General features: G+C 43.1%; 1 protein-coding gene across 4 annotated transcripts in view; it reads right to left on the reverse strand.

Moving 5' to 3' along the window:
- Positions 1-20,033, reverse strand: part of LOC119656024 — a 260,457-nt gene that overhangs the window by 149,768 nt on the left and 90,656 nt on the right. For all 4 annotated transcript variants that reach the window (XM_038062287.1, XM_038062286.1, XM_038062289.1 and 1 more), the window contains exons 3-4: positions 13,523-13,845; positions 2,942-3,738 (exon numbers count right to left, since the gene is read on the reverse strand). In XM_038062287.1, coding sequence (XP_037918215.1) covers positions 2,942-3,738; positions 13,523-13,845 — 1,120 coding nt within the window. The remainder of the gene's footprint in view (positions 1-2,941; positions 3,739-13,522; positions 13,846-20,033) is intronic.

The raw sequence follows: 20,033 nt of genomic DNA on the forward strand, positions 1-20,033 counted from the left end.
GCCGAACGAAGAACATATATTATTCCACCACTCGCGTGCTCATGACCGATCAGTTTCACCAGAGGAGCAGCAATAACTGAGCTCTTTCATCGCAGTGAAAAAATTCAACCTGTTGATTGGTTGTGAGGGACATGCTTTACGATAACTAGTAAATCAACGAAAGAGGTGAGTCTCTTTTTGACTTTATTATTAACACAGAAAATTGTGACAGTTCAGGAAAAGTCCTTGATGTCACCTTACTAACCGACAATAATACTTTCAAAATTCAGAACTGGAGAGTTTCTGACTAGACATCACAGTTAAAATTTCCCTGTAGAGGTTCCTACCCTCTTAGAGTTCTCAGATTGATCGATTAGAAGAAGATTATCAAGGACAAACTCTCCAGTGATCGCAATCGCAATATTGGCATGACAGACAAACTGGAGCCAGAGCAGCTCCTGAGAAGGCATTCGAAATCGGCTTTGAGGTTTGATGCCCTGCAAATTACAGCAAAAAGGCACAAATACTGACAAGCATACATGAACTGCCTAAAGAACTACAAACCAGCCATCAGCAGTAGCATTAGCCCTTGGGGGCCGCCGAGAGTTTATGAAGGACTTTCAGCCAATCAACCTCACTTTTTTCGAAATGAAGACCCTAGAGCGCCTTCTGGACACCCACTTAAGGGCGATCATAAAAAGGGGGCCTTTCTTCAAATTTCAGAACGCCTATCTCAAAGGTAAATCCACAGTAACCGATTTTCACCAAAAACGTCAAGGTGGTAATCAAAATATGTTTGGAAGGGTGTCTCGCGCATTGGATAGTATTCATTCTAAGAAGCATGATAATCCAATTTGATGTAAGAGGCAGTCACTTAACCAGTACTTTGAACATAGAGACACCCCAGGATTGCGCCGTTTGTTCGGTGCTCTGCATAATAGTGATGGATGAAATTCTATGGATACTGGACAAGAGCATGGTGAATGTGACGGTAGCTGTCAGCTGTTTCCTCTCGTTACAAGTGAGATTACGAAGGCGCTTTAAAAAAGGAGTCCCCTCCCAACCAAAATCGGAACTAATACAATCTACCACCTTGTCAATGGCACCCGAATTTCACCTTCCACGGCTAAATGGACAAAGGTTGTCACTATCCTCCAATGTAAAGTATCTGGGGTTTTGTCCTAGATCCCAAGTTAAATTGGGAACTAAATACAGAAGTAAAGGTGACGTATGTATCTCTGCAGGAGGTCCTTCATAAGAAAATGGGATCTTTAGCTGAGGATGGTTTCTTGGATGTACATAGCTACGTTGTGTTTAACCCTAAGGTACGGTTTTATTGGGCGATTCGGTGAGAAGAAAATTCAATCAAAAATCTGTATGCGCAAGCGCTACTGGGGTTCTACACCTATGCCCGTCAGATGCCTTTATTATACTTAAATAAGCTAAATCGTCTAGTCCGTGAGGATGTTGCACAGCGAAAGCCTACGGCTATAGTAATATCCTAGACGGAGGATCTCACGAACTCTGGGCATTTTCAGCGTAGCAAGCATAAGATGGACATTTTGCGCGCGTAAGATGGACATTTTGGCCGAAAGTCATGTGGTCATTAGGGGTTTGTATCCAGTAGCGACATCATCCCAGCTGAGTTCCGCGTCACAGGAACGCAGAGAGGAATAAATAGACCGACAGACTGACCAATCCGCCCTTGACAATCCCTCGGATGGTGCAGTCGGTGTCCTGCGGGCGATTGTCAAGGATAGAAGCTACTTGCAGTACTTAATAAACGCTGACTTTATATAACGAAAGCTTACAACCTGCGTCAAATCGGGAAGGATTTGGTTCTTCTGTAACAAAACTCGAGCTAGACGTGCGCAAATGCATACAGGATTACAGCGGTTTGCACGAGGCACTGGCTTTTAGAGGACGGCGTCGCCAGATTCAGCATACCCCATGATTCGTGACCATCGAACACCTCCTTCAGGTTTGCCCAGCTGTGGCTAGGGCCGTGGTGCAGACAAATGTAAACAATTTTTTGCGGAGCTCAAGGAGATCGCTGGTTATAGGGTGGGGGAGGTATTATCCTTCGTAAACGCTGTGGACTAGCTCTGGAGATCTGAGCAGGTTGTATTTTGCTTGCCTTTACGTTTCAACGGACTTAGGAGTTTGTTGCATCGAAACGGTGCACTCTACCACTAGTTGGGCTCCTCCGAGCGACCATTGATACCTACCTATGCAGCTAGAAATAGCGCAGAATTGTATCAAGGGAAGAGGGTTTTGTCTCCAAAATTCCATTTACCAGAATCTTCGTTTATATGTGATTAGGATATGAGCTCGTCAACTAGATTTAGGTACTTGATTAGCTGGGAAAGCTCCAATTCTCTTTAAACAATTATCTTTATACTGCTAATGTTTCCACAAATCCTTCGCGTCTTTTCTGGTGACCACTCCGCATACAATGCTATCTGCAACACTTACCACATCGGCACAGAAGCTCAAATCCCAATTGTGGAAATTCGTCTGCTGAACTTTCTTGATTCCTATTCACTAAACGGCAAAGTGTAAAATTCAAACGCATTGTTGGACAGATTCAGCTACTCAACTCCATTTCCATGCCAACCTTTTCTTTCAAAAGATAAACGTATTCAGAAGTTGCCTTCCGTTCTATTACCGCCACATTTCAACAATATCCTTTCACTTTACAATCAGATCATCTTCAAGTCATATTCACTGAAAGATTTCAGGCACAACTCACTGGCTTTCCTATTTATATCTACGACGCTAAATACCAGGTACGTCATGAATATGCGAATATCGTGTTCAAGGAAGCATAAATAAATCTGTAAATCCCTAAAAAGTGTGTGGGAGCTGAACGCATGGAGTAGAATTTAAACGCAACATTTGCTCGCATTGTGTGCAAACTCAGGGAAAATGAAATATGGCCTGCTGTTCTGACAACATTTACCTGATATCCTGGATTAGAGGTGATATTGATAGCATGTCGTCGACCACGCTCGATATGCCTCCCTGCGGCTCCGGAAGTCACCACAGCTCCATTGTTGGGGTTTGCGGCTAAGGCCGGCATGACCATATTGTTATTTCCACTATTACTGCCGCCATTGGACTCCTTGCCATTGTTAATACCAGATACTGTAGCAGAGTGATGACCCTTTGAGCCACCATTGCCGTTTTTGCCAGCCGCAATACCTATACCTACGTCCACTTCTGTTTCGGAAGACGTTAGGAGGGTTGTAGTTGTCGTTAAGGTGGTTGTATTGGTCTCCCCCGAATCGCCTGATAGTTGCGTCGATTCAGTCATGCAGGAGTCTCTCTTTACGAATAGGTTCCCACGGAAATCATGATCCTGCGGCTGATAGTGAAGGCCGCCAATATGCATTCCGGCGCTTCCTATTACCATCATTTCATTGATTTCAGCACCGTTGCCACTCGTGAAATCTTTTCCGTTCCGCGACTTCCCTCCACTGCTCACTTTCATTCCTTGCAGGGATGTTGCGTCCATACCACTAGTGCTGGAATTTTTCACCTCTAAAGGACGTGCCTTGAAGCTCTTCGAGCCGCGACGAATCTTCTGAGAACCCCCGCCACTACTCGAGGTACTTTGCTGTGATGGAACTTGTTGCTGCTGGCTTTGTCCTTGCTGATGATGAAAGTGGTGATGAGTCTCCTTGTAACTTGTTCCCGTCATGCGACGTGAATCCTCTTCTTCCATCGACATGGAGTCGTAGTATTCGAATTTTTTACCTGTCAAAGGAGAGCAATGATTAATGAGCGCTTTTTGATAAATTGAAAGTGAATGTAACGACGTGGAATACGGTACGTGTTTTATGGAAGATTTTTGCTAATCATTTTCACACTGAGAGCATGAGGTTTGGTGGTGAAGGATCAAATGGGATTAAAAGGAGGAACCGCAGAGCGGTGAATGAAATTTTTGAATATTTCATAAAAGTATTAGTAAGAAAAGTTGGTTGACAGAAGGCTTACTTTGAAAATGGTTCATTCAAATGTGATTCGAGGATATGCATATATTTGGAAATTCGCCCCTGATTTTGCTCAATATACTTTTCGTTTAGAGTTGCAGCTTCGAATTTACCACAAACCCGAAATTTTAACACCAACTCGACTACTATTACTATTGAGACAGGAAGTGGGTGCTCCGGCGATGTAGTGCTTTACCTGTGAATTAAGTGGTTTAGGATTAAAACAAAGTATTTCCTTCTTGCCGTGATTGGCAGGTGAGATGACTAGCAACCAGGAAATTTTGAGCCTCATTGCGCTTTGGAAATGGCTACAATGTCGCCGAACCAGATCAACTTTTCATTTACGACTTTCTGCTTTCTCCTACAGTTAGTGACTGGAATCTGAAATGTGCCCACGCTCTTCTGCCACGGTATCGAGGCTCTTCTGAATGCTCGCTTTATTTAACTTTAAGGAGAGCTAAACTTACTGAGGTAGAATTGTGGCACCCTGGGAAGTTCACCTCTCGGTCTCTTAGCACCGCCTTACTGTATGTACCGTATCTACAATGCGCACTCATGTCCTAAGAACAAATATCAGATACAAAAACATCTATGCGAATCTGGTCCAAAAGGAGGACCATCCCCGTAGGTTGCAATGCACAAAGGGGAACTTCTGATGCAGAGGAGAAGAAGGCTTTCTACGAGCAACTGAATGCAGTCCAGGCAAGACCTCCTAAAGGTGACTTTGCGATCTTGATGGGTTTGAACCAAGTTGAGCTCTATTAACATTTTACTCGAGCATAGGTAAATATGGTCTTGGCGACCGCAATAGCAATAATGAGAATTTCGCGGGTTTTTGCAGCTTCCAGGGGGAGAAGAAAATTGATGAACATTGAATCATCATCAAAAAACCTGTTTTCTCTGTCGGGAGTGACTTTGCTGGCTAGATCTTGTTAACTGCTGGAATTTGCACGATCGTAAGGAAATGAAAGCTTCTATCGCCACCGGGAGTGGAGAGGAACATGATGTTTCGGAGTTATGCTACTACGACAAAGCTGGTGCTAGCTCTTCTGTGGCCCGAGAGAGTTGAGAGAGTTTGGAGAGGAGAGCATTGTGGTCAAGGAAAAAAACCCACTTCTCGTTTTTATTCGAGAGGTAGACTCCCGTTCTAGAGCCCTGTTCTATTTTTGAACCATCAGTGTAGAAAACATCAGTATATCCTGTCATCCATATATCTTCTACAAAACAAACGTATGGGTATTCGAGAATGAGAAGGCAACATAAAAGCTGGATTCGGTTGTCTCAATAAATTTTCTAATGCTATGTGCGCCCCTAATCTCTGGAAGGCAAAGACCATTTAGTTTTTTCCTTTCTGTAAATAACGCAATTTTACTTTTATTTTAATTTATTGAAAGTCCGTTCCTGAAGCACCAATTTTCAATCAAATCACATCATCCGCATAAGCTTGAGCGTGCATTGGCAGATTTTGTAGTTCGCATAGTAGTGAGTCGATCAACGCACTTCACAGAAGTGCCGATAGTACATCTCCTTGAGGGCAGCTTTTCGTCGCTTCCATTGTTAGGTAACGATCAACACGCAGCGCACAGCAATCTCTGCGCTAGCATATCGTAGATCAGCTTAATTAAAATTTCATCAACACCATGCTCTCTGGCGGCATCACCTAGCTTGTTAAAGGACGTACAGTCAAACGCCTCTTCAATATCCACTCCACTGACTCCTTCGTGTACTCGCCTTTCAGAGTTGCGTCCTTTGTCCTGCAGGCTTACAGGACTCCCCATTCTGGAAATTATGTTGGTTTTCATTTAGTGGCTGCCTTAGCGCTTTTTAGCGGATGTGACGCTCAACCAGTCTCAACCGGTTTTCGTTAGAATGATGTTTAGCTGATTTATCTGAAGTTTGAAAAGTTGAATTGTGATCTTTCCCAGACTATGAAGACTACCTTAACCTTCTGCCAAGAGGTAGGAATGCTAGAAAAATATATTTTTTAGCGGTCCCTCTAGATGTTCTGTATCTGTCATGGCTAGCTAGATGCCATCCACGCCAAGGCTTTGAGGTCAGTTTAGTAGTTTTCGCTTTTTCATTGGTAACCACCGTTCTGCCAATGTTCCAGTCCCCTTTGCAACGCTCTCATATTGAATGGTTTTTAGAGACCGCCAACTATCTCCCTATCACTTCTTTCATCTGTCTTTCCAGATGGTATATTTTCAAGAGAGTCTGTACTGATTTTAGAGTGGAAGTTCCATTCGGTTTTCTAAGAGAGTTCAATTTGGCTGGCTTATCCCTTTTGATGCTCCTGCGCGGCTTTGAAATCTCTCTTTCGCCTTCCTGTTCCTCACACTGTTCTGAAGGAGCCTGGTTTCGAACACTTAACGAGCCTCTTATATTCTTTCTGTGACTTTCGGAAATTTGACCCATCTTCATTGTCATTGCTTTTACCAGCACGCATTGCTTTGACAGTATGTTTCATAAGTTATGTGATTGATTTCCAAGGATATTGCGGTTCCCAGTTCCACCACGAAGCCGTTTTACCGCATTTGCGTCGAGTCATAGGACAATTTTCTTCAAAGCACTCTAAGAATTTGATTGTGCTTTCTCCAATTCCTTTTTCTAGGATTCCGTCAGTTTCATTATCTTCATTTCAGTACACACCATGAAAGAATTTAGTATCGAAACTAAATTAACTTTGACAAATGTCCAAGGCCAGATAAAAGCAGTACGATTACCCTCGTGACCACAGTCTCAGATTGAATCTGAATAAAATTGAATTTTTGACCACCGATCCCCATGAAATAGGAACAATGACAAATTTGACCTCCCATAACTTTGTTAGTGATAGGGCGATTTCCACCAAGCTTAGTAGGATCATGCTCTATATCATAGCCTACATTGCTGCATCGTGGTGCTAGAGTGAACTTAAGGCGTTCTGCAGCCAATTACTGTAAATTATGGTAATATAATATTATTAACTTAATTTGAACAGATATCGATATAGAGGGTATTTCGGAGCCTAGGCACCATTCAGTGAACGCCACTTGATTTTTTTTCAGATTTTTCGGTTACGTAGTTTCTGAGAATAGGTCCGTTAAAGAAATGATCACTTTCAACCCCCCTCACCTCCCAATTTTCCAACATTTGTCAAAATGAAGACCGGTTTCGGAAAGTACTAATCGAGACCTTTTATATTCGGTGCAAAAAAAATTTGCACTCCCCTTTTGCATATAGAAAAGGGGGTCCCCCTTTAAATTTCACGTTGAATGATGTAACTCACTGTATGCGAGAGTGTTCATAGTTCCCACCTTTCCACCAAATTTGGAGTCAATGGCTGTAACTGAGAAAAATCCGAGAAAAATGCGTGTGAAAGGCAGACAGACGGACAGACAGACAGACAGTGAAAGTCGATAGCGACAGACGGAAAAGCTGAAGTTGAAGCAAAACGATAAGAGAAAATCGTGAACGAGATTAGTGAAAATTTTAAACAAAACTACTAAAAGTTGGAAGGAGTTCCAGTGAATATTAGTGTAGTGAAATCAGTGATAAAGCGAAACAGATTCAATTTTCTAGTTTTTGCTTAATTTTTTCGTTGTTATTTCCTTTGTCTATTTGACTGTACTGTATTGAGAATTCATTTTGCCATTTACTAAATCTACCGACCGACAGTTGTGAGCTAAACTAGTGATTATAGAAGCTACTTGACTAGCTCGCGCTCACTGGGACTCAGTTTTTTTTTCTTTCTTGTTAAGTAACTTTTTAATCTGTCTATCCTTGCGGGTCTATGGTTTGACGGATTGCAGTCGTTATGTTAAAAGCAATATAGCCTTTAACATAACGACTGCAAGCTAGGTAGTGCTACATTGAAATTGCAAGGATTCACACAACCGAGTGGAGAAATTTGGACTCTTGCCGGCAAGCGAAAATCCTTGTGAAGGAGCCTAAGGCCACTAGAGCGGCATTTTTGTTGTCCCTTAAGAAGTGGGACATGAAAACCCTAGTAGGGCTTTTGACGGGACACTGCCCCTTAAACTACCATATGGAAAAGATTGGGGTAGTGGTTTCGGCTGTGTGCAGCCAATATGAGGAGAAGGAGGAGACAGCCCTGTACTTTTTATGCAGCTGCCCGGCATCCTCAGATCTCAGACGAAGACACCTTGGCAAGGTTTTCTTCAATGAAGAATCTGCACACTCTCTGCCGCTTGAGAATGTTCTCAGATTCGCTAAAGCCTGCGAACACCGTAGGCGGGAAGCCGTTGAATAGGCAACTTGCGGGGATAGTACAATGGGTCTAATAATGACCTGAGTGCTCGGAGCTGCGGCTCCCCCCAGTTAACTAAACTAACTTAGCTACATTGAAGCATACATCGTTCAGCGTGTAACCTAGTACTAGAGCGCGTGCTTCATTTGCGTTGTGACGGAGAATCAACTGAAGACTGAGTTAGTGATCCTCTTTTCCTCAAAAAAAGTGTAGTTACTTTGTCCTGAATAGTGCCTATAAGTAATAATTACTCGGGCAAGTACCATGGCCGCTGTTCTGCTCAGTGGCTAATTTTATAAATTGTTCATTTATGTTATAAATTTTAAATATAATTAGATGCGAATAGATCAAGTGAGTCAACACAAAGGAGAAATGTCTACCCCGTTGTCGAAGGGTGCCGCGACAGCAGACGGGCAATCTACGACCGAATGCGCCAAAGACGAGTTGTTTAAAAACGTAGACGATCCTTTCAAGCGCAGCGGTAGAATATTGAGATCGCCGATAGGAAAAAGTGATATGGACCGAAAGTTGGAGCATACACCAATTGTAAGTACGACCAAAATCTCAGTGGCAAACGGTGTCAGTGGTGCAATCGGCGACTAAATAAGGCGCGTTCTCAAAGCTAGGGGTGGTGATCTCGAACCTGATGGAGTTCGTAGGTCCCTGACACAACGTGTACGGTGGTAAAGTAAAAAGCCAAGTGCGTGCTATATGATCTATGCATTTTAAGGTACGCAATGAACTACACTGCTAAAAGAAAAAGAAGACAACACTAGAAGTAGCAGCACACAGAGCAGCGGATCGCCTTCAAGACGGAAAAGAAACACCAGAGCCACGGAAACATAGGGATACCAATAGAGAATCCCCAGAGCGAACTCCAAAGCGAAAGAAGGGGAAAACATAACCGGCGCAATCAACAGTCTTAGCTAGTGAAAATTTACTAAACCATCTGGAGAAACGCGTCAATGAGTCTAGTTGGACTAAAGTGGAGAAAAAAGGAACATCGCAAAAGAGTTCGCGGCCAGATACGCTGATTATAAAAACAACAAGAAACCTGACATATGCAGGAATCTTGAGGAACTGTCCCCTCCAGGACTTGGGTGAACACGCGAACAGGATAATGCGCACCCGGAAGGCGATGTACTCCTTGAGCTTAGGCCTGGGGAGAGTGAGTCTCATGGTCTCCATAAGAAGATCGAATCATCATTCGGCAAAGCAGCGGAAGTAAAGATGAGTCAGGACTCAATGCTAATTGATGATGAGATCACCACGAAAGCAGAGATCTGCGAGGTCTTGAAGATTCAACTTGGGTTAGATTCTATCCTTGAGTCCAATGTGATCAGGCTTCGTAACGTGGTACTCAGACGCCTACGACAGCAGCGAAAAAAACTGTTGCTTTTGGTAAAATTCGCGTTGGCTGGGTCAGCTGTCGACTGCGAGAGCAGATATCGCCAAGGAGTTGTTTCAAATGACTGGAATTTGGACATATTTCAAGAAACTGTACAAGCAAGTACGATAGGTCTAAGTTGTGTCGAAGATGCGAAGAGGAAGGGAATATTGCCAAAGAGTGCAATGCGATTCCTAAATGCCTGCTATGCAGAGAAACACAGAAGGGTAACGTCAAGCAAATCACATGCAGTTCAAATTGTTCAAGAAGCCGATTTCAGCTTTTCGTTAATAAAATTCCTACAGCTGAATTTAAATCATTGTCAGGCAGCACTGGACCTGCTACTCCGAAGCGTGCTTGAAATTAAAATTGACGTCGCCATCATATGTGAGTCCTACAAAGATTTCCACAGCGGTGTTTTTATATCAGACAGAAGCGGAAAAGCGACAATCTGGACCTATATAAAGCGAGCAATCGAAGACACGAACAAAAGCCCAGAAGACGGATTCACACGAGCCAAGGTGGGCGGCATTCACATATTCAGTTGCTACGTTGCGCCAAACCTCACACTAGATGAATTTGCACTGATGGTGGAAAGATTAGCTTCCGAAGCAGGCCGCTTCAGCCCAGTAGTAATAATATGATAATAATCATTGGCACAACAATCCATATTGGATTGGTATTAGAGCTCTTCATTCAGTCGTAACGGTGCAATACAGGATCACAGTATCCTATAGGAAGCAATGTGGTCAGCATTGCGCTCGTCAGAGATAATTACTTTGATTTGACTCAGGTACTCATTCACAGCTGAGTCGACTAGTACCCATCTTCAAATCACGATACAAATTCCACTGCCACCAAAGAGACTTAAACCGCGACCTTCTGTACGACAACCTTCTGCTGTAACCACTCAGCTATCCGGACACTTCAATAATAATAGCCGGCGATTTCAACACTTGAGCAGAAGATTGGGGTAGTGATGAAACAAATACAAGAGGTCGCATATCTTTCTGAATGTCGCTCTGGCAAATGTTGGTGGCGTCAATACTTTTCGGAGACAGGATATGGGATTAGTGATAGACTTTACGTTTGTAAACGACACATTATCCAAGGATCTCCAATGTCAGATGTGCCAGGAATGTACGCACAGCGACCATCAGGCTATCATCTTCCAGATGGAGTGCAGGACAGATGCAAAACGTATCAAGAAAACTGCAGTAGCGGGTTGGACATCCAAGAAACTTGACAAGGAGATGTTCGAGGAAATACTTCTGCAGGAAGCCATGCCGATAGGAAACGCAGAAGAAAAGGTGGCACGTGTTCTTGAAAGGATACAAAAAGCATGTGACGCTTTCATGCTACGCCGCACGCAAGAAACGAATATCCAACTTCTGGTGGAATGTCAAAATCGATGAACTTCGCTAAGTTTGTCTTAAACTGAGAGACACAGTCAACGTAGCGGAAGCCGGCCTGGGTCTGAAGAATTGCACAACCCATATAAGAAGGCGTGGAAAGAACTGCAAACAGCCATCTCTAGAAGTCATGGAAGCTGAAAAGAAAATTGCGGAAAAGAAAGCCCCATACTTAGATGGCATTCCAAATAAAGCTCTGGTAGTGGCCGTTAAAACAGTTCCACGGTGGTTCGCTGAAACATTTACGACGTGCCTCAAAGAAAGGGTTTTCTCGGAAAAGTGATGGAAACAGAAGCTTGTCCTAATCACGAAGCGAAATAAATCTCTAGGTGATCCTTCGTCTTATAGTTCTATATCCCTATTAAACGGCGTCGGCAAACTTTTTGAACTAGTCATCTACAATAGACTTGTACCGTTTGCAGTTCGGATTCCGAAAGACAAGATCTACTGTCAATGCGATCAGTACGGTGACGAAAATAGCTGACGAAGCAGTAGAGTTTAACCAAATTGGGCGCTCTCAAATACCTGGTACGCATAGTCATAGAACTCCTCCGGGAAAGGCAATTATTTAACGATTCGGACGATGAGCCTAAACATATAGAAGCGGGGTTCCACAAGGATCAGTCCCTGGTCCTCTCCTGTGGATAATAATGTTTGATGGAATTTTAAAGTTGCAAATGCCCAAAGGAGTGACGACATGGGAGTGACTACCGTGGCACAAGATATTGAGGAGATCGAGATCCGCACAAACGAGGCAATTTTTGAAATTGCGGAGCATAAAACCGAAGTAGTTTACGTCACCAAGCGAAAGAAGCAAACATCGATAAAGATCTGAATTGGTGTACACATAATACATTCGCAACCAATGCTTAAATATTGTATCTTAGAGTCATGGTTCATCAAAGACTGAAATTCAAGCCTCATCTTGAGAATTTAGCAACTAACGCTTGCGGGGTTGCTACATTGTGGGCAAGAATGTAATCTAGGTGGTACTAGGCAAAGCCGTCGACTCCTTATGTCGAGAGTTGTCAGCTCCAACTTGCTTTATGCAGCTCCAGTCCGGATATGGGCACTAAATCTAGAAGTAAATAAAAGGAAAATCGCCGCCCCATATCGATCAAATGAAGTGATATCAGGTGTGGTCCCCATTAACATCTTGGCGAACGAGGGTCGACGCCTGTATGACCCATCATATGCAATCGGCGAGGCCTGTACCTATCGTCGGCAATTAGCACGAAATGAAGCTATTTTGAAGTGGCAAAAAAGATGGGATGATTCAACTAAAGGACGCTGGACTCATAGGATTATTCCAGACGTCTCAAAATGGATCACTCGAAGGCACGGTGAAGTTAGCTACAGCTTAACTCAATTCCTAAGTGGGCACGGAGGGTGCCGTGCATACCTTTATCGCTTCAGGCCTGACGACTCCCCATTTTGCCCGACATGGAGATGATTCCGGAGTTTGTGGAGAATGATGTTTTTAACTACACGAGGTTCACCGCACACAGAGCGATGGCGGAAATTGAAGCCGGGGCGCGGTTGTCACCCGAGAATATCGTGGATAAAATGTTAGCCTCTGAAAAACTTGAAGGGCGGTGGAAAAATTCATTCAACCATAATCTGTTGAGGAAGGAGGAGCTTCGGAATTCCATGACCTGACTCACATTTCGAATCAAAAACTTAGACGGCATACAGGCCAGGTATCGGTAGACAAGTTTATTGGAAACAGAAGTGGTAGTAAATGTGTCACACTTTTAAAGAGGGCGACGCTTTGACAACGAGTTACGTATGCAACGGACTCCATTATCGCTGAGTGAACTACATTAGAGGACAAGTGGTTTGTCGAAAGACCTGGACGGAGCTGAAATACATTTTAGCGAATCAGCAGAGACGGGGAAGTAAGGCGTATCTATCCCGGCATATTAGAATTAAAGAGAAATTCTCCCAATTATGGCCGCCAAAATAAACTTTACTTCTTCTCGGAAAAATTCCGAAGATAGTACCGTGGCTGAAGTGGTTCGCTGTACGTCTGATTCATGAGACTACATGATTTAGGAGCCCCTCTTGTAGGGTGGGTTAAATGAGCGCGTTTTCACCTTCGTTCATAGTGTTGGAAATCTAAGCATCATTTGCATACATTTGTTTATAATAGTCCTGGTTACTCTAATTAATCTGAAGGCTAGTAACCACCATTTTGTCCCAAATTTGATCCCTTTCACTTCATTTGAGTGCTTATCGTCGGTATCTGCAAATTTCTAAAATTTCTCGGTAGATGAGACCCTTTTTCACTCTCGGATAAAACCACTAAATTGCATCGAATCCTGAGTAACTCTCAGTTAGCATGAGAAATTCATTGTGCGATAATTGCATCGCTTTAATCTAAATATTCATAGCGTGTAATAACCGTTCATACCGTATTTCAAATCATAATTTACATAGATTTGCCATGAAGCAGATTTCAGATTCAGGTAATGACAAAATCCACTGGAAATAAAATTACCTTTTTGCTCATAACTGGGGCTGATTGCATCGAAAACGAATTTTCTAGGTGATTTCGGGCTTCGACGCGGGGACTGGTGATTGTCGTAGTAGTAAGTCCCCTTCGGGCTGCGAGATCCTGTTGGGGTTTGGTAGAAGGACGACGTGGACTCATCATCATCATTTGCATAGGTCGTAGTAATCTTTGGACTTCGTGGTGGATTCTCATATTTCGGGCTACGTTGATCGGAACCGTAGCTAAATGAACGATTCGAGCTACCTGTGCTGTTCACTGATGCTGTACGTGATTCATAATATGCAACATTGATTGGCTTCGAGCATTTTCTGGAAATAAATTAACATGAGTGAAATAGTAAATTCGAGTGGAGTTGTGCCAAAATATTGCTTAAGGAGAACACTAAACGGAGGTCGAGAGATATTCATTGAATAGTGGATAATGGTGGTGGCCACTGCTAATTGTATTATTTCAATAATAAACCGGATTTATTTTTTTAATTGTATCTTTTTTACTTTTATTTACTAAAATATAACCTTTTTGTGTTTAACTTCCAGCCACAGTGGTTTGGTAGCTTTTTGATTGCATCCTCGGAAGGCTCAATGCCTTTCACCTACAGGTTGCCGCCGAAACAGTAGTCGATTCTTGCTGGAGTCAATTGGAGAGTAAGTGAAACCCTCTAATCAATGCTACAGATACCATTGTTGAGATCTATTTATATATCTGCGGTTGCCATTTATCTCTTGGCTGGGTAGAGCTCATCAACCATACCACGCGCATTCGCTCGCGGTTACCTGAAATGCGCTTCAGCTCTCCCCATGATATCCCGTACCGCCCGCAATCCCCTCCTACTGTTCTGCGTCAAGTGCCCTCGAAGCTAGTCTTGTCGACGAGGGGAGAGTAGATTCCACTGCATTGAATAGACAGCGATGCAATTGGCGTCCGTCCTTAATGTGTGATCTATCCACTGCCACTGGAGTCTTCCGATCACATCGCGTATGAATGCCAGGTTTCGACGCAAGTCGACGTCCTCCAGACAATTTCAATACAATACGTTACCGATAATATAATAAGAAGAAATAATATCGGTGCCAGGATGCAACCTTGGCGGACTCCAATTCGGACCTCAAAATTGTCCGAGATTTTACCTCGGGACTGCACGGTGTTAGTTTCCCTAGAATGCCTCTCGCGCGTAGAGCATGACGGATACACTCCCTGTTTCTCGGAATCGCTGAAGAGCAAGCGCAGCAAAGATCTAAACTCACAACGCATTATTCTAAATTAATCCGAAGTCGTAACCAGCCTGCTCTCTGTCGACCGAGCTTTCGAGATGTTCTTTGAGGCGATCCACGATTATTTAATCTATCATCCTAACGACGGCAGGAAGCGCGCAGAAACTACCCCAGTTGTCACTCTCAAAGTAGATGCTCTTTTTTGGAATCTTAACGATCATCTCCTTCTTCTACTCTCTGGAAAAGTTCTCGGATTTCCATAACTTCCGTATGTGTAGAAGTAGCAGATTTACAGTAACTACAGGCGCATTGATAAATAACATGCGCGGAGTCCATCAACCCCAGCGGCTTAATTGATTGATATGATTTCCCTTTTGCTTGGAGGAGCAATCCGCATTGGCATGTTATGGTAACTAACCATTTCATCCACAGGAGGCCGAACTTCACCGGATTTGTTACGGTTAAGGACCGTGGTGAAGTGTTCTCCCCACCTCTCCAGTTGCTCGTCGTTGTGGACGAGGAGTCGCTAATTAGCGTCCTTCACAGGACCATCAAAAAATTGGCGAATACATGCATGCAATCATTGTGTTCTACGGCATCGTCCACTACCTTGACACGCCTAATAGCAAATTCCGTTGACCTTCGCTCGGTATCGGAGTTCGCACCGGACAATAAATGGTTCGATACCTTCAATTCATCGATCCGCTCCATCGATTCCCTTCCCTTGTTTTCGGAATGTGGCCGACGACCCGCTTAGCACCCGAGAAAAGAACATTTTGGACGGTGGGCCAAGGTTCATCGATATTCTCATACGTGTACTAAAAACTTTGCTTACTCCTAATTTCGCCAAAGGTCGTGCTACTAAAAGTAATCATTACAAGTTTGGATGATTTACTCAAGTAGTGGACTCGGGTGATGATGGAGAACCATCATCGTCAATAGCGATTTGAAAGAAATAAAAATAATAAAACATTCCAACAATATGAAACCAAACAAATCAGCGACAAAATTTGAAGGCAACAATGGCCACTCTTCCCTAACCTGATACCCTCTTTGAGTCCGTTCTAATGAAAGGAAGATGGTCGCATTTAGCCTATCGATGTGACCCCAAGCGCTCACGAAACTCAATGGCTCACTTTCTACATATATTTTTTACCATGTGCTTAAGCTTGAACTTAAAACTTGCAGAAGGATACCACTGATAGGTCCACCAGGAGATCATCCATTATACATATGGGCTCATTTAAATGAATCTATATTGGATACGTTCTACTGAAACTCGAGTCTGTTATTCCCTTTCATTGCTCAATAAGATCGTCACGTTTATTTCACAGATCTTAAATAGCCATTTATGAAGGTTATACATTAATAAATTCTAAATAAACGAATTTCCCATTAAGGCGCATCAAAACAGTCTAAGATACTCGAAAGGGTCCTTGAAAGAATCCTCTCCAGTGCTTCATTTAGAACTAGGAGAAGGGAAATGCCACGATTTTATCGAATATAGTTCTGAGAATTTCAGAAAATTCGCTACTCAGCAATCTTCCTTGTTCAGCGCGTAGACCAAAGTGGTAGTGGTTTGGATTACGAGTAAGTATAGATGCATACTTTCAATCCGGGTGGATTAATAGTTCGGCCTGTCAGTTCCGCCGATCGAGCAAGCTGCGCGGCCCGGCCAACAGTTGAACTGAAAACAGCATCCACGTATCAGCAAGCCACAATATAATTAGTTCAGCTTTGGACGTGGAAGGCCATCCGGCGCGAATTTAGAATATTTTTGCGTGTGTTCATTTATCAAAAATGTGCACCAGCGATAAAAATGTCGATAAAATTCTCGTTCATATCCTACCTAAACAAAGAAGAAATTCTCTGAGTCTAATTACGCGGTCTTTCTAGCAATTAAATTATTTGATATAATTGAAACTTGCTTTTTCTATTCGTTAGTGTTATTTATTTTTGATTTTAGCACTTGTGGTGATTAATATCGGTATTTGCAAGACCAAAAAATAAACCTAGCGAATAGAAAAAAGAAAAGTTTAAGTATTTCAAAGAAATCCTCCCTCACAGCCTAAACCAACATGTCTGACTGATTGGCCGAATCGTTTTTTATTTGATCACCGGCCGCTTGAAGAGTCCAAACTGAGAGGCCAGAGCCTCCTATCCACGTTATGGTCGCCAGTCAAATGTGGACTATTCAGGCGTAACTGACAGGCTGTATGTGGATGGCGGGCTGAAGGTGCCATCTCCAAAGGCTAATCTTCACAGATTAGCATCAAATAGTCTTTGATAATCGCTAAATTACCTCAGATAAATTTCTTGTAGATACAGTTCTCCTCGGGGTATGGGGACATATAACTCACCAAAAACTTTCGACTTTCATGAGACCTTGCCTTTACCTACCATAGATAGAGCAAGAACAGTAGTATTATACCCTAATTGTTATCATTTTATTATTTTTGACAGTATGCTTACCAAGGACGTTAATATGCCGTTACACTTTTTGACACAAGCGTAGCGTAGTAGTTGAATATAAATACTGCGTAGTTAGGTGAAGAAGGTCATGGGCAGCTCACAGCGAGAGAGGGCTGTGCTAAGTAATCGAATCCACGACTGCGAATGACCGGAAGGAGGCCCGAGAACTATATGGCCCAAACAGCAGAAAAGGAGACTTCCCAGGAAGTCCTGGAGAGAGCTGAAATACATTTAGGCAAATCGGCAACAATGGCGCGTAGATGTACTTCGTTTGGTGTCAGTATACTATGATCAAAATTCTACATGTCCCAGGCTTGTTCTAGAGAGCATTCATTCTTTTTTGAAAACAACTTCCTGGTATCCTGGAATATGGTATTATTCTAGAAAAGCACTAGAGAATGCCTTTAAGACTTTTCGGGAAATAGTTGTCATATATTTGCATCTAGTGACACGAGCCCAGTACCAGTTGAGCTTCACTTTATTGATGATTAAAAAGTCAGTATATCCCTTAAAGACCCTTAAAGACGTCATTGCATAATCACGTAAGGAGCGAAAAATTTTCCCGAGGATTTGTTCTTGTTGAATGTGCAGTTTTCTTTGCTCGTGAGATAAGAATCCGAAATATACGTGAGAACTGGTAAGATTACAGCCTCGTGCCGTAAGAGCCTTGACTTTATAGAGAAATATTCCAAGCATTTGCTGCTCCTGCGTAGAACATCCCAGTTGCACTCCCTGTTGACGTTGTCAAGAGTCTTCTCGAAATAGAAACCTTTACCTATAGGGTAGACGGCACGAACGGACAATCCGTCATTGGTCTTGATCTTGAGCTCTTGAGTCTAACTATAATGCAATACATTCTTGTGACCTCCTTGGATAGGCCAGGATCACAGCACTGTTGAAATTTTTGTTGAAAATGATGTATTGCCGAAAAATGCTAGGAAGTCCATCGTAAGCGGGTCTAACTTGGTGTTAAGGTTGTTATCGGCATACTTTTCTAATGAAAATGTGAGAAGAATTATTACAGAAGATGCGAGGCAGACTGTTTGCAGGCAGGGAGAAAAGATCAAGAGGTAGAAGGGAGGAATGGGGAAAAAGAAGGAGGGAGGAGTCCAACGTAGAGAAAAAAAAATCGAAGACAATAAACTTGATGAGAATGGTAGAGGATTGGACCGGATTACGAGAGTTTTAGATGTGGGACTAGAAGGGTTCGAAGTTATCGCAACACAACTTTGACACTGAACATAGTTACCAATGGCCAAAAATCAAAGGGCTTTTGACAGCAGTGAGCAGTTTTCGAGAAAAAAGAAGCTTTTAAGTATTTCTGTGGAAATCGGAATGTGCAAGAACACGTTGACTTAGAGGAAGCGAAGGGAGTGAAGATTGGATTCCTGATAAGCGCCGGGGAAGATAGAAACTTTAGTCAGTTGAGCATAAGGAAATTGATGTTACTGCAAACAATAAGGAAAAGAGACCGAAAAATCATCTTTCAATAATTAACCGTACCGGTAAAAGTGGTAAAGACCTTGGTAAAGTTTAAAGAAAAAACTTGTCGTGTCCAAAAGGGAGCTGGGATAACAGCATCAAGGCTGCGGTGAGGGCAACTGTGTATCCGTAGCTTCACACACGAGACGCGACTGAGGTGATCTGGTTTTGTTTTTGATTTAGGGTAAGCTGTATGATGAAGTACAGTTGTTGGATAAAGTACGGATGGTGGAGAAGCTTGATTTGGAGAGACTATCTGATTGACGCTAGCATTTCGGTTGTCACCGCAATAGTATATCATAGACTAAGCAAAATCGGGGTTGGTTATGATTTGACGCCAATATTAAGGACTGCTTTCTCCGAGATGCTAGATAAAGAGGGAAGGAGAGGGCTTAGTTATTGAGCAAACGTTAGCGCCACATGAATTTGTAGAGAAAAATTGGGTGACGCAGGAAGCTATCAGTGACAGAAATGAAGGGGCGTTGACCGGGTTAATGCCAGGTTGTCCGCCCACCGTCACAAATAATCCCTAACTTTAGGAATGGCAACTGCGGTCAAATGGTAGTATAGGTACCAGGGCGAAACATGGATTGGTAAACACAATGGAGCATAAAATCAGGGAAACGCATGCTGAACCAACACCAACAGCTCTACTACCAAACCCTATCTCCAACTCCACGTGGCGACCGCTGGGATTTCTTTCTTTATGAAAAACTGCAGACGGAGAAGGATGAAGGCGAGTCTCCCGCCCCTAAAAACGAGACAAAATGTACCAACCGTTCCCCCAGGTTAAGGGTTGGGTAGGGCTGACAACCTTACACGGAAAACCGATGTTACGAAGTTACGAAAGGAGCCTCGGATATGATGGATTTTAAAACGACGAACACGGCAACGACAACGGATTAACGATTTGCGCCTTTTGTCATGGAACATGCGCTCCCTGTGCAGACCGAATGCTGCTGAGCAGCTAGCCGATACCCTCTCCCAATATAGGGCTGATGTAACAGCGTTACAAGAGATGCGATGGACAGGGACTGGTTTCCTGGAGAAGGGCCACTACACCATATATTATAGCGGCCATCCAGTAAACCATGTGCTCGGAGTAGGTTTCTTAGTCAACCTGCTGTTACCGGCCTTGAAAATATAAGCGGAAGGCTATGCACTTTGCACTTGCGAGGGAAATTCGGAAATATAAGCCTCATAATTGTTCACGCCCCCACAGAGGAGACTGCAGAGTAGGAGAAGGATACCTTCTACGAGGCAGTTGGGCGGACTCTCGAAGCCTGTCCCAAGTATGATATCAAAATCGTACTTGGAGATTTCAACAATCA

This window comes from Hermetia illucens, chromosome 4 (assembly GCF_905115235.1).
Source record: "Hermetia illucens chromosome 4, iHerIll2.2.curated.20191125, whole genome shotgun sequence".
Taxonomy (NCBI): domain Eukaryota; kingdom Metazoa; phylum Arthropoda; class Insecta; order Diptera; family Stratiomyidae; genus Hermetia; species Hermetia illucens.